General features: G+C 51.4%; 6 protein-coding genes across 6 annotated transcripts; 2 read left to right on the top strand and 4 right to left on the bottom strand.

Annotated features, from left to right (window-relative positions):
• Positions 1–104: 104 nt before the first annotated feature.
• On the bottom strand, positions 105–1,180 carry N0V96_000150 (uncharacterized protein; the record flags this gene model as incomplete). The annotated part of the gene is made up of 4 exons (XM_053191709.2): positions 105–283; positions 337–412; positions 467–1,077; positions 1,135–1,180. The coding sequence occupies 4 exons, from the start codon at positions 1,178–1,180 to the stop codon at positions 105–107; spliced, it is 912 nt and encodes a 303-aa protein (XP_053050793.2).
• A 744-nt stretch (positions 1,181–1,924) lies between these two features.
• N0V96_000151 (uncharacterized protein) lies at positions 1,925–3,413 on the bottom strand (the record flags this gene model as incomplete). Its single annotated transcript, XM_053191708.2, has 2 exons — positions 1,925–3,263; positions 3,313–3,413. The coding sequence occupies 2 exons, from the start codon at positions 3,411–3,413 to the stop codon at positions 1,925–1,927; spliced, it is 1,440 nt and encodes a 479-aa protein (XP_053050792.2).
• A 927-nt stretch (positions 3,414–4,340) lies between these two features.
• On the top strand, positions 4,341–6,017 carry N0V96_000152 (uncharacterized protein; the record flags this gene model as incomplete). Its single annotated transcript, XM_053191707.2, has 1 exon — positions 4,341–6,017. One exon carries the CDS (start codon positions 4,341–4,343, stop codon positions 6,015–6,017), a length of 1,677 nt encoding a protein of 558 aa, XP_053050791.2.
• A 1-nt stretch (position 6,018) lies between these two features.
• On the top strand, positions 6,019–7,109 carry N0V96_000153 (uncharacterized protein; the record flags this gene model as incomplete). The annotated part of the gene is made up of 5 exons (XM_065755846.1): positions 6,019–6,082; positions 6,507–6,606; positions 6,659–6,794; positions 6,867–6,941; positions 7,002–7,109. 5 exons carry the CDS (start codon positions 6,019–6,021, stop codon positions 7,107–7,109), a joined length of 483 nt encoding a protein of 160 aa, XP_065615086.1.
• Positions 7,110–7,528: 419 nt separating this feature from the next.
• N0V96_000154 (uncharacterized protein) lies at positions 7,529–8,843 on the bottom strand (the record flags this gene model as incomplete). The annotated part of the gene is made up of 3 exons (XM_065755847.1): positions 7,529–8,046; positions 8,253–8,676; positions 8,736–8,843. The coding sequence occupies 3 exons, from the start codon at positions 8,841–8,843 to the stop codon at positions 7,529–7,531; spliced, it is 1,050 nt and encodes a 349-aa protein (XP_065615087.1).
• Positions 8,844–10,246: 1,403 nt separating this feature from the next.
• On the bottom strand, positions 10,247–11,446 carry N0V96_000155 (uncharacterized protein; the record flags this gene model as incomplete). Its single annotated transcript, XM_053191704.1, has 4 exons — positions 10,247–10,555; positions 10,618–10,944; positions 11,015–11,299; positions 11,363–11,446. The coding sequence occupies 4 exons, from the start codon at positions 11,444–11,446 to the stop codon at positions 10,247–10,249; spliced, it is 1,005 nt and encodes a 334-aa protein (XP_053050788.1).
• Between the last annotated feature and the right edge of the window lie 1,314 nt (positions 11,447–12,760).

Here is a 12,760-nt window from a genome sequence, read left to right on the forward strand (position 1 = left end):
ATTCTGAGCTTTTCACGCATCCAGCTTAACTTTCTATCAGACGTTTGGAACGCATGATGCATCAATTGTTTGCCTTATCTTGAGGCCAACTAATGAACGTCTCTCTACAAGCCGCTGCACTCAAACTTCAGGAGATTCCCTTCCACTATCTTCTTCTCCATCGTTACGAGCGTTGGCATATCCCACATACAGCTTATCCACCTACCTCCCAGCCATTCCCTCTTGACACTAGTAAGGTATGGGATAGAATGGGCAGCAAGCTCTGGGGTATCCCGCATTCGAACTATCCCACAGTCAGACCAAGATCAACACGTTTTACAGGTGTGGCCTACTCACATTGCAACCTCTCTGGCAGATTCGAAGACAACTCTGTCGGGATGCCCCCAGGATGAATGGAAAACGCTAAGACGCCCTTTCACACACACTTAGTTCATGATCTCAAACCCGTGGTTGCTTATGATGTTACCTGATCACCGTACTCATCCTGGACAAATTCGGTGAACCGTATCAGCGCAAATTTCGAAATGTGATAGGCTCCTCCGCCGGCACCCATGAAGTGAGCCGCCACCGAAGACATATTGACAATCGTCTTGTCACCGCCCTTGAGCAACAGCGGCAAGAATGCCTTCGTGACGCGATATGTGCCCCAGTAGTTCACATCCCATGCCTTCATGTACTCATCGTCGTCGGCATCAAGCAGCAAGTTGAAGGGAGCCATGTAGCCCGCGTTGTTGACCAGAATATCCAGGCGTCCCCACTCGGCCGTAAGCCGCTCTGCGGCAGCCTTCACACTCGGCGTGCTGCTCACATCCATCTCGAGGGCTAACACCGTTGGCTCTCCTCTCCCAGCAGCCTTTGCGGCCTCGATAATGGAGGTGACGGTAGATGAGATATTCGAGCGAGCGGCGACGGCAATGAGTGATGCGCCTGCCTCGGCGTAGCCGATTGCTAATGCCTTCCCAAGCCCTTTGCTTGCCCCGGTTATTAGGACTGCTTTCCCAGTGCAGTTGGAAGCCGTGGCTGGGTTGATCTCGGGGTATGTGTCGTGGTGGATGACGTCCCCGGTGAAGACGTCAACTGCGATCGATTAGTCTCTGCAAAGGGTTAAACATGGGACGAAGTCTGGGTGCGTACCCTTGCGAGGAGGGCCTGCCGAAGGTTGCTGAGGTTCGGACGCCATTTGTGGAATGATCATCAGCTGAACTGCACTCGACGCATCAATCAATTTGCCCAGTGGTCATATCCAAGGTTTTATTGTCACAAAATCGAGGGTTTGTCGACAAGGAGGTTGACGTATGGTTTGGCTGTCATCACACGCTAGGATCGCACGCCGGACTTCCCCATTTCATAGCGCCACTGGTGGCGCCGCCTATGAACACTAGTTGTACTGTGTGATACCGCATGCTCACCGGACAATAGCCCTGTCGACTCTCTCAATAAGGTAAAAATCATGTAGACTACAGATACCTTTCAGACCATAGGGTCTCTTTATGAAGCCGCCCAAGCTCGGAAAGGTCGTTCTCTGTCATCCTTTTTCAACGGGAGATCATGTCATCACGAATTCGCCGATTAAGCGCAGGATTATTTGCCTAGGCCAACCTTCTAAACCTTTTCGCATAGGATTCGCGAGGAGGGCAGGGAGTAGACAAAACCAGTTGCGGTGACCGCTCGCGAACAGCATTCCATGGATTTGCTGGATACTCAATGCTCAAGTAAGTAGCCAATCAAACTACTATCACGGTATCACCCATCTTCTGCTCCAAGGAAGCTGCATACTAAGGTATTTCAGGTCATGACTAATAAGTCATTCAATTGCGTAACAGTCGTAGACAACAGCTTTCATGCAGTATGTGCGTGCATCCCCTTGCTCAACGCCATGGCAAAATATGTACATGAAGAATTTTGATGGTACCCATCACATGATTTACTCCAGACCAACGCTAATGGCAGCCAGAGCATAGTCCATGAAGCCAGCGTTTGTGTCCAGAATGTTGGTGTTGAACTCAGCTGAGGTCGGGTAGAAGTTACCAGAGGGGCCAAACTCCAGAGTGTATCCGTAGACCTTGTTGACGCCGGGCTTGGCCCAGAAACGGGAGAAAGAGTAGTCGTCGCTGGCGCCGGACGTGGGGTACAAGCCGACGGCCTGGATAGAGGTGTAGGCACGACCGCCGACAGCCTTCATGGCGTTGACCATGGCCGTACCGACGGTTCTAATGTTGCTGAGATCGGTGGAGGGGATGTACTCCTTGTAAGCGGAGTCGCCGACGGGGCCGCGCTTGCCGTCGTAGGCGGAGTTAAGGAAGTTCATGGTGGAGGTGGTGGTTTGGTCGTCATCGTCACCCCAGCTGTAGAGAAGGTCGCCGACGGCGGAGTGGATGTCCATGAACCAGCGGATCTTGGGGAAGGAGTCGTAGACGGAGACGAGGTTCTTGGTCTCGGGCTCGGACTCGGCGGCAGTGCCGTAGAATACCTCGGAGCTGGGCGAGGTGGAGGCGGGGGCCTCGGAGGAGTCAAAGTATTTCTTGAAGTTCCAGAGGAAGTCAAAGTTGCGGTTGATATCGACACCAATGGAGCTGCCGCTGGAGCCGGACTTGGTGTTGCGGTTCTTGCGCCAGAGAGAGCCAGAAGACTGGTCGTAGGCGACACCGTCGGCGTTCACGAGGGGAAAGAAGACGATACCCGCGGCAAGGACACTCTTGACCTGGGCGTTGGTGTAGGACTTCTTGCCATAGGTCAGGCCGCTGCCGGACTTGTTGGCGGCAAGGAGATCGGAGATCCAGTAGATGATGTTATCGGGTCCACCGCGCTCACGGGCGTGGACGGCGGCACTGAAGTACAGGTGGTACTTTGACTTGTCGGTTCCGGCGCCGACGTAGTAGGCGTACTCGGTAGCACCGTTAAAAGTCTTATACGGCAGAGTAAGAGATCCGATGCCGTAGTTCTTGACAAGGGCGTCGCAGGCCGACTTGATCTCAGCAACGTTCATGATGCTGGAGATAGTGGTGCCCGAAGCCTGGGTTCCAAGGCCGACGGGGGAGATGGTTCCCGCGCTGAAGCGGTCGCCGGTGCCGATGGGTGCGTTGGCTCTCTTGCTCAAGTCTCGTCTGTGAATAGAGACCTCCGGCACGAGCTCGTACTCCTTGGAGAGATAGTCAATCTGCTCCTCGGTGAGCCAGGCGTGGAGCTTGTAGTGGCTTCCATCCTCGCTGGGCTTGGCAACAGCTCTGCAGCCAAAGTCAAGAGTGTCATTGCGAACAATGTCCCTACACTCTGTTAGTGTCTAGGTCGGATGAGGTGATGATAATGTGTTACCTGAAGCTCTCGGGCGAGGGCCCCTGCAGGTACACAGGGAGCAACTCTCCGAGCACGACAGTGTTCTGGAGAATCAGAGACGCGATGAGAGAGTACTTCATGGTGATCGAGACGATGGGAAGCGGAAGGATGCGAAGGATGCAAGAGGAACGGCCCGTCGCCAAGTATGCTTATGAAGATGGGGGATTCGGCCTGCTTTCATAGTCGTTTCCATGATGTCCACAACGGCTGGCTTTGTCTCGGCCACAACATCTCATTCAAGCAACTGGCTACTCACAAACCAGTTCTCACTCTTGAAATCTACCCCATGTCTCTATGCCCACAAAATTAGCTATCACCGTGGCCAATCATAAGCTTAAATCCCCCGGCCGCGCTTGAGGATCGTTCATGCGACCTGCCCCAACAGGCATAGCGCTCTTCTGATCTTGGTAGGTGGTTCGAATCATTCATATTAGAGCAAACGGCGCCCCGTACGTAAAGCGGTAAATGGCCTGAAATACCGCGTTCAAGGAACTTTGTCTAGCACGAATTTACAATGTCACCTTCCTCCACGGCCTCCACGGCTGCGAACAGCGGCGAGTACCGATCGCGTGGACCTCCTCCCGATGTGGGGTGATGACTGCCGGAAGTCGCGACACCAGGTTCAATTTCCTTCATTCTTATTTCTTGGGGTTGATTCTTGCGGACTTCTTAGCCAGTAAGGCCCTGGGGGGGTTGCCAGTATTTCTTGCTTCCTTCGGATTGCAGAAACAAAAGATCCTCTTAGTCCCCTCATTGCGTTTGCTTCTGGCGTGACGTACGTTTGATGCATGTAAGACGACTGACTAAGAATCGTAAACTCGCACCATCTTCACATATTTTACACAGTCGATTGGCCTCAATAGTGAATGATACAAACAATGAGTCAAATGACCCGACTACTTGAGAAAACCCCGCGCTCAACGAGTACGCAATAGACCACAATAACTATATTTGCCATTGATATTACGTCTTGGCACCAGACCGGTCTAACACTCGAGGCTTCAACCATGCTGTGGTCCTCACTGCTCAAAGCGACCATCTGCCTCATTTGGCCGTCCTTGGAATGGACACAATGTGGACAGAAACTAGCCAGCGCAATTCCTTCGCTCCTCGATGCTACACTCGATGACCTCAACCACGGCCTGAACAGTGGAATTTTCACCAGCGTCGATCTCGTTCATGCTTACATCGAGCGCATCAAAGAGACTACTCTGACCCTCAATGCCGTCACCGAGATCAACCCGGATGCCGTCTCCATCGCCGAAACTCTGGACCTCATCCGCCGACAAGGCGGACCGCTTCTCGGCCCTTTACACGGCATCCCCGTTCTGATCAAGGACAACATTGCAACGGCAGACAAGATGAACAATACGGCCGGCTCTTATGTCCTCCTCGGCGCTAAAGTCTCCGAAGATAGCACCGTCGCCGCCAAGCTCCGGAAAGCGGGGGCGATTCTGCTCGGCAAGGCACACCTGTCGCAGTGGGCCGAATGCCGGAGCTCCAATTCGAGCAATGGGTGGTCAACGTATGGCGGTCAGACCCTGGGCGCGTATTACCCCTTTCAAGATCCATCGGGTTCCTCGGGGGGCAGCGGCGTCGCGTCTTCGGTCGGTCTCGCATGGGCGTCTTTGGGGACTGAGACAGCCGGCTCGATTTTGTTGCCCAGTGACGTCAATAACGTTGTGGGCATCAAGCCGACTCTTGGTCTCACCTCGCGGTACCTCGTTGTGCCCATCTCGGAGCACCAAGATGTTGTTGGACCTATCGCTCGGACTGTGAAAGATGCTGCTCATCTCCTGGCAGCCATCGCCGGGGTGGATCCCAGCGATAACTATACGTCCACATTTCCTTTCCCGAAGACACCAGACTACGCCGCGGCATGCGTACAAGGGGGACTGCTGGGCAAGAGATTGGGAATTCCGCGACATGTGCTACAGGATCCTCAAGACGCCCCTCCCTCCAACTACTCGGTGACGGTATTCGACTCGGCCGTTGACATTCTCAGGTCCGCTGGTGCGGAGATCATAGACGACATTGTTTTGCCAGGCTACAACATGACCGAAATCTCCGCGCTCCTGACCAAGAGCCTTCACGCAGATTTCGCCGTTGCTATAGAAAAGTACTTCGGGCAATTGGCATACAACCCGTATAACATCACCACGCTCCGTGAGCTCCGAGATTGGACCCAGCATGACCCTCGCGAGCAATGGCCTGAGAAGAACACACTCTCATGGGACAACAACCTAGCAGAAGGTCTGCGTAACACAGATCCGGAATTCTGGGATGTTCACCTCCGGCTTCTATACCTGACTGGTCCCCAAGGATACACAGGAGCTCTCAAGAACCATTCCCTGGACGCGATAGTACTGCCGACGGCGTTTGCTGTGATGAATGCTGCCATATCCGGTACGCCGGTGATATCGGTACCATTTGGAAGGCATCCGGATGATACTGACATTGTCAAAGACAAGACTGGAACGCTCAATGCCGTGGCGCCGAATTTACCTTTTGGTATCGGTTTTGCGGGGGCTCCGTTCAGTGAGGAAACGCTGATTAGCATCGCGTACGCCTTTGAGCAGAAGGTTCAGGCTCGGGAGGTCATCAAGCCCTACATCAAACCCAAGACCGACTTAGAGGACATAGTTAAACGCAGAGCCGAGGTGGAAAGCAGACTCGAATTATGACATGAAAGTCGTGTTTCAAGACAGACTCGCAGTCAACGAAGACGCCAAGTTGAGTCCTACGGTTGGTGTGTGTAAAGTAGCTACCATTGCACAGCATTCAACAACCGCCATGACAGCATGACTTCTCACCATTGCGTCTTCAGATAGGCAAGCCACAATCACATCACTGATTGACTTTCGGGACTTTCCCGGAACCCCGCGCACCGATTTACGGCGGCGGGTACCTAACCGGCCCTGAATGCAGGCCCTCCGGGTCGGATTCCGATCGCATCACAGTGGTTCCCCGCACTCCGAGAAAGCCCCGAGACCTTGTCGGCAGCGCACCCGATCTGAGATACAGATGTCTTATATCAATGAGCTTCAATCAGACAGTGAAAAAAAAACGAAATTTCTTGATTCAACTTACAACCTAAAAACAAATCAAAAGTGAGTTGGGCTGTGTATCACTGGATGCCCAAGAATACATGTAACTGACCTGTGTCTTATCAGTGTCTGGAAACCTAGTCCCCCTCACCGTTATCAAGGGCGCCGGCCACGAGTATATCCCCCTCCCGGAGGGCGAGAACGCGACTGTCGCCGATTTTCACTCGTAAGAAACCTTTTATGCATGAAGTGGTAAATAAATGCTAAAACCTTGCTAGAATCCGAACAAACACAAAGGACTCACCTGCTCACTTCACCTCGGGTTTTTACAAGATTGTCGCAGGACCCGCTCGTCCCGCGCACTACAACTTTGAGGAGACCAAGTACGTCCTTAACGGTCAGATCGACATCTTGGTGAGTCACTTCGTAACCGTGTAAAGCTCTGGGGCACAAGAGATAGGGAGCTGACTAGCGTGGCTTTAACAGGATGAGGCTACTGGGATCACCCACCATCTAGTACCCGGAGATTTTGCTTTCTTCCACGTTGGATCCAAGGTTAAGGTAAGTTTATATTCCCTATGTGTATAAATTCCAAGCTCACGATCTATTCTCCCACTCTAGTTCTCTACCAAGTCAGAAGGCCTTGCTTTCTACGCCGTTACGCGGCCCGTCAGAGTTCCCCACCCGAACCTGAAGGGCCGTGAGGAGGACGCAAAGTCCAAGTTGTAAATCATTAGAAAAAGTAAAACTAGCAAGCAAACTTGAATTATAGACAAATTTGGCTTTCAACCCTCTTACTGTTTCACTCAGAGGATCTGCGGGGCACCTTTCGTAACCTTAAAGCCGCCAGGGGAAAGTTCCTGAAAAACGCCGTTTGGATCATACTTCTCAGCAATTAACCTCAAGCGTTCCTTGTTGGCCTGCCCATATCCAGCAAACGGATCCTGGAATTGGCTGGCGTAGTTCGTGTAGTTGTATCCCGAAGCAAGGCCCATCTCATCCGCCACCTTGTTGATTCTCTCTTCCGTACGTTGCTGGGCCTTGTAGATGACATCATCATCTTTTGCGTTCTCCCACCTTGCCCATAGGTTCACAAAGCCAAGAGGCTGCGACTGTTTCCCGAGCCCGTGGGGATTACCTCCGTTTTGTTACATCAACTCGAGCTGGGATTTGGTGATGGCCTGGAGCTGGATCTGCTGGATGGAAATGGAAGCGAGTGCACTAGCTTCCTCATTCCAGATCTCGAATACTACTTGCAGCAAGTCAGCGTGGATGAAGGACGTGGTCCACAAGGAACTCCGCAAGATGCTGGCGGGGAACAGGAGGTTCTCGGCAATATCTGAATGGGGGACATTGGCCGGTTCGATAGCAGTTGGTTTGGCGTCATAGAACTTGTCGACAACGGGAGGGTGGGTGTTATTGTCAAACGTCTTCTGATGGACTAGAATCGCGACGCCAACGGGAGAGCCGCTCGCTTGTGCGTTCCACGACAAAACTGCTGCGTTGCTCACATCTTTGGAAGACTGAACTGTACCCCAGTCCGCGAAAGCTGCGTTGGCCGTGACGTTCTCCGTGGCATTGTAACGGAGCTTGGCGTACCACATCCTGTCCTGCGGGAAAGTGTTGAACTTGAACTTGGTGACAATACCAAAATTACTGCTGCCTCCTCGAAGGGCCCAGTAAAGGTCAGGGTTTGATGTTGTGGACGCAGTCACAATCTCACTACTGGCCAAGACGGCCTCGAACTCGATAACATTGTCACAAGTCCATCAGTAGCGGTTACTGAGCCAAGAGACTCCACCTAAGTCCTTATGAGCAAGGTGCTCAAAAACATTCGGCCAAACAAAGGCTTGGATGCGGAAGTTGACTCACCACCGAGAGTGAGTCCACCGACACCTACACCAAATATCCGACCGCCAGGGATGGTCATCCCGGACTTTTGGAGATTCTCATATGTGGAAGCCCAAGTGTTTCCGGGCTCTACGATCGCCAAGCTCTTGTCTTCGCTCAGTGTGATTCCGTCAAACCGAACCAGATCAATCACGAGACCTCCCTCAATCGTCGAGGCTATGTATGAGTAGTGGCCTCCGCTTTTGACTGCAAACTGACAGCGTGTACTCTGAACATCTTGAAGGGCGACTGAAACCTCGGTGGCACTGACGGGCTGAAAGAAGCAGTAGGGAGATACGTCGCCTTGAATGGTCGACCAGAAGCCTTCCCGGGACGCCACAAAGTCTGTGCCGTTGGTTGCACCGAGGTAGACCTGGTTGGGGAACTTCGTGGCGAGAGTTTCACACTGTCACTTCGGTCAGTATATACTCTCTGTTCAAAGAACCCTTGAGGAGATTGACATACTGTGACGGCGCAACCGGTGTAGCTGCCGGTAGCATCCGGAGAGCTGGCGGCTAAACTAGACGCTGCTACAACAAGGAAGAACGAAAAGAAATGCGGTGATGGAGACATGGTTAGCGCCTTGATATGGTGCTGTCACAATGGTTGATCAAGTCTGCTACATTAACTCGCAGGTTGAAGGAAGCCTGCCATCTTTGTACTGCCTGTACCCCTTCCATGACAAGCGATCACTCCGGACTTTGCGTAAGCGAGAGTGCGGCGTTCTAGCATGAAATCCGGAGTTCTATTCGGGCTTGTCGGGACGGGATGTGAATTGTTGAGCCTAGTTAAGGTTTGCCAAGTTAATATCTTTAGAGTCTTAAATCCAAGCTAAGCGCTTCGGCTAGGCTCGTTTTCCGCCGTCGAAAGTTCCCAAGGAAAACTGCCATTGGCCAACACGCTGACGGTACCATCTTACGATTAGGTGGTTCTATTGCCAGGGACAAAGTTTGACAGTTATATGCTGAAAATTGAAGCTTAGAGGCTCCATCTTGTTGGTCGCGTATTCGGTTTACGTCAAGAGTCACGGGGCATCTCGCAAAGTCGGCGGATTCCGTAGTCTGTCGTGGTCCTTCGAAACGCTGAACTCATCTGGGGTCTTGTTCCATGATAATAAGAGGCTTGAGCCTTAGCGGTCTTCTCGTCCTTTAACACGATGTCTACATAACTACCACCAAGTTTGAACGAGAGGTCCGTCTCTTTGAAAGATGACATCTCGGTATTTAAGAAGCTTGAAAATTAGGACTTTCGTTCAGTTAAACTAATCGTACGTAGGGCAGCTTGGACGCAATGGTGTCGAACTAACTAATGCTGTGGAGGTGAACAGCGGTGCACCTAGTAATCCCAGAATATGAAGGCCAAGTATTCTGGTTTCGGAACATAGGTAGGGAGAGCAGATCAACCCATAGTAGAATCATGCTGTTCACTGACGGAGAGCGCGGCCACTGACGGAGAGCGCGGACATGCGGTGAAGGGGGCTTTCCGTGTCCCCACCACGGGGATTAGAGCGGCATGGAGCCCGAACATTACCCCGCGTGGATTTGGTTCCTGCATTCGGTTAACTTTAGCGGCCTGCTATAATTGTCGACTACCTCTAGGAGTTGAAGGCGGATCAGTCCGTTTCTGAGACTTCATGATATTACCCGCCACATAATTGGCTGCTCTTGTGGTTCTCTGACTTACGCGTGCCGGGTGAACTGACAATTCCTATGTTAAATAGATGGCATGCAAAACATCTAAGAAAGGGTCGATTATAGTGATAATCAACATTCCCGATACAACACCGTGTTTTACTTAAGATCTGAAGAGTTTCGTTTAACATCATTATACTATATCGAGAATGAAGTGGTTCAAGCCCCTACTTCGTCACGAAGACTACTGCGTTGGCTCTTTATGCAACATTAGAAAACTAGTTTGAAGAACTTATCTAACTACACTGGGTACTATAGTTAGCAATGATAGGTCGAGCTATACTTTCAAGCCTTGGCTTTCTTATCGGCCTTGGCTATCTCTTCCCTGAGAGTGCGATAGATGGCCACCGACTTTCCGTCGAGAACTTCCTGAAGGAAGGCCTCGAAAGTAAGGGCCTGAAAGTCAGGGTACAGCTTAGGGCCGTCAATATACCCGAGAAACTCGGCATACTCTGGGGTGTTGTCTCCACGGACTCCCATGGAGTACCAGTACTCGTAGAAGATCTTCATCCTGTGATCAAAAGCACTTTCCTCGATTGCGCCCGCCGTCAAAGACTCAGCAGCCATGGCGGTTTCCATAGCTTCGGCTGACATCTATGAAGAAGGCAGATTAGCCAAGTGTCAAATGATTGGGTCTCCGGCTTAAGAATACTCACATAATCGCGTTTGGTGGTCTCGCCACTCATCCTGTCCAACATATCGAAGATCTGATTTTGAGAGACAATGTCGCCATAGACGAGAACCATTTTATTGATGGTGCGGGGATCAGCGATGATACGCGCTGTGAACCTTCCAACATCTCTCACATCTGTCAGCGCAGAAAGGGTGTTGCCATCGCCAGCTATGAAGTTGATCGGCAAAGGGGTAGCCGAGTCAATGCGCCCAGACGGGAGGCGCGGAATGCTGAGCTGGTACCACCAGCCGACATCAATGACTGTATAGGGAAGGCAAATCTTCTTCGCGTGAAGAAGAGCCTCCTCCTTCTATGCCACCGATCACAGGTTAGCATAAATGCCGTGGATCTGCACATGCAGCCTGCCAGGAACTTCTTACTAGCTGGCGCAACGTCAATACACCTTTGGCTGGAGCAACGGTGGCGAAGAAGCAAGGAACGAATCGCTTTACGCCTGCGGCCTTGGCGGCGTCGGCAAGGGGAATCTGGCTGGCAAGCGCACTGACGTGGATGGTCGAGATTAGGACATCGACGCCCTTCAGAACATCAACGAGTTCAGCCCTTGGCCCCTCAAGATCAACTACGGCGACGGCAACTCCTCTCTTCTCAAGCGCGACAACGTCAGGCTTTCTTTCAGAGGCAGGGCGAACAATGGCGAAAATTTTCTGGCACCACTGATGGTTAGTCTCCTAGATAGGATGAACAATAAAATTTAGAAAGAACGGTACCAAGGCTGGAATGTCAGATTCGAGAAGAGCGTTGACAATGATGCTGCCCGTCTCTCCTGTCCCGCCGACAAGAGCCACCTTCATGTTGGCTTTGCTGTATGAGCTAGAGACCAATGACGATTTACAAGAGTTGTAGATGTCAAAAAGCCATACTTCGGTCGAATAAGATAATGACCGCATTGAACCTGCTCATTCTTTATACCTACTAGGTAGGCGGAGTTTGCACACAAACTGAGTAGAACTGAACTTAAATCTACTCAAAGTCCGCAACTGACGTACCAAGTTGAATGCTCACTCTCGAATCTCATGCAGTGATAGCGGGTTTAGTTTACTTGGCACTGACTTCGCAACAGACACAACCGCCACAACTGGTGCCCGAGTAGGAAGTCCGCATCTGATTTATAAGAATGTGCGGAGCGGGTCCCTTTTGCGACGGATTGTGACAGGTGATGCCCATGACTTTATCCTTTTCGAGGCTAGACGGATCTATATTGGCCATGAATTCTAATTCTCACTTTTGGAAGCCACTTTCACGAGTAAAACAGCGGTACTTGCATCTCCTCATGTTGCGGTCTGGCTTCGGCTTGTTGGGGTGAGAGAAGCATACAGCAGTCGCGAACCGATCGGGAAAGAGATCAAAGACTGTTTCACACTTCAGGGCACATGAAACTTACTCTGGGTATTGGGATTATCCGGTTTATTGTGATAGTCGCATTATTGAGGATCGGCTTGACCCAGTTTCCTGAAAGTTCGTACCAGTAAGCACCCGACCACAACGCAACTCTCATGTCACTGGGGGCTCTATGGAAACTTCAACGTCTCCTACTTGTTTCGCCAACTGTTATGTACTACTCTCTGCTCAAAACATCCATCTTTTTGTCGAGGCAATCTTTCAAGAGTTGTATACCTGACTGTAGTATACATAGGTGCAGGAACTGAAGCATCTGGCAAATTATCTTCTCCAAAGTTCATGCTTCACCTTAAATCTCACTGTGGAGAGACTCCTAGTTCAAGCAAAGCTTACAAATTCGCATGGAGGAAATGCCTTGGCTACCAAGTACAAGAGGCAATGCTGTGTGTGAAAGAGTCGATATGACATACATTAGTCAAATACAAGGCGATCTCTCTCCCACAGTGCTGTTGCCGACGCCCTCATTGACCTGCTTCTTTGGGTAAGATCAAGCGGCCCCCAAAAGTAGGCATACTATCGACGGTCGAGGCCGTGAGGGTCTCAGGGGCCACTCCCTTCTCGACCCCGCTTGAGCATAGTATTGAATGTGCCAGCGAGATAAGCCCTTTCCAGCCTAAAGAGAAGTTTCTGTGGGTGACAGGGACAAGAAGGAAGAAGATTGGAGCACTTAAATTCTGCTACGACTGAGTAGTGATAGCGATTGCTTC

Source organism: Colletotrichum fioriniae (genome assembly GCF_027942845.1).
Source record: "Colletotrichum fioriniae strain IMI 355084 chromosome Unknown scaffold_1, whole genome shotgun sequence".
Taxonomy (NCBI): domain Eukaryota; kingdom Fungi; phylum Ascomycota; class Sordariomycetes; order Glomerellales; family Glomerellaceae; genus Colletotrichum; species Colletotrichum fioriniae.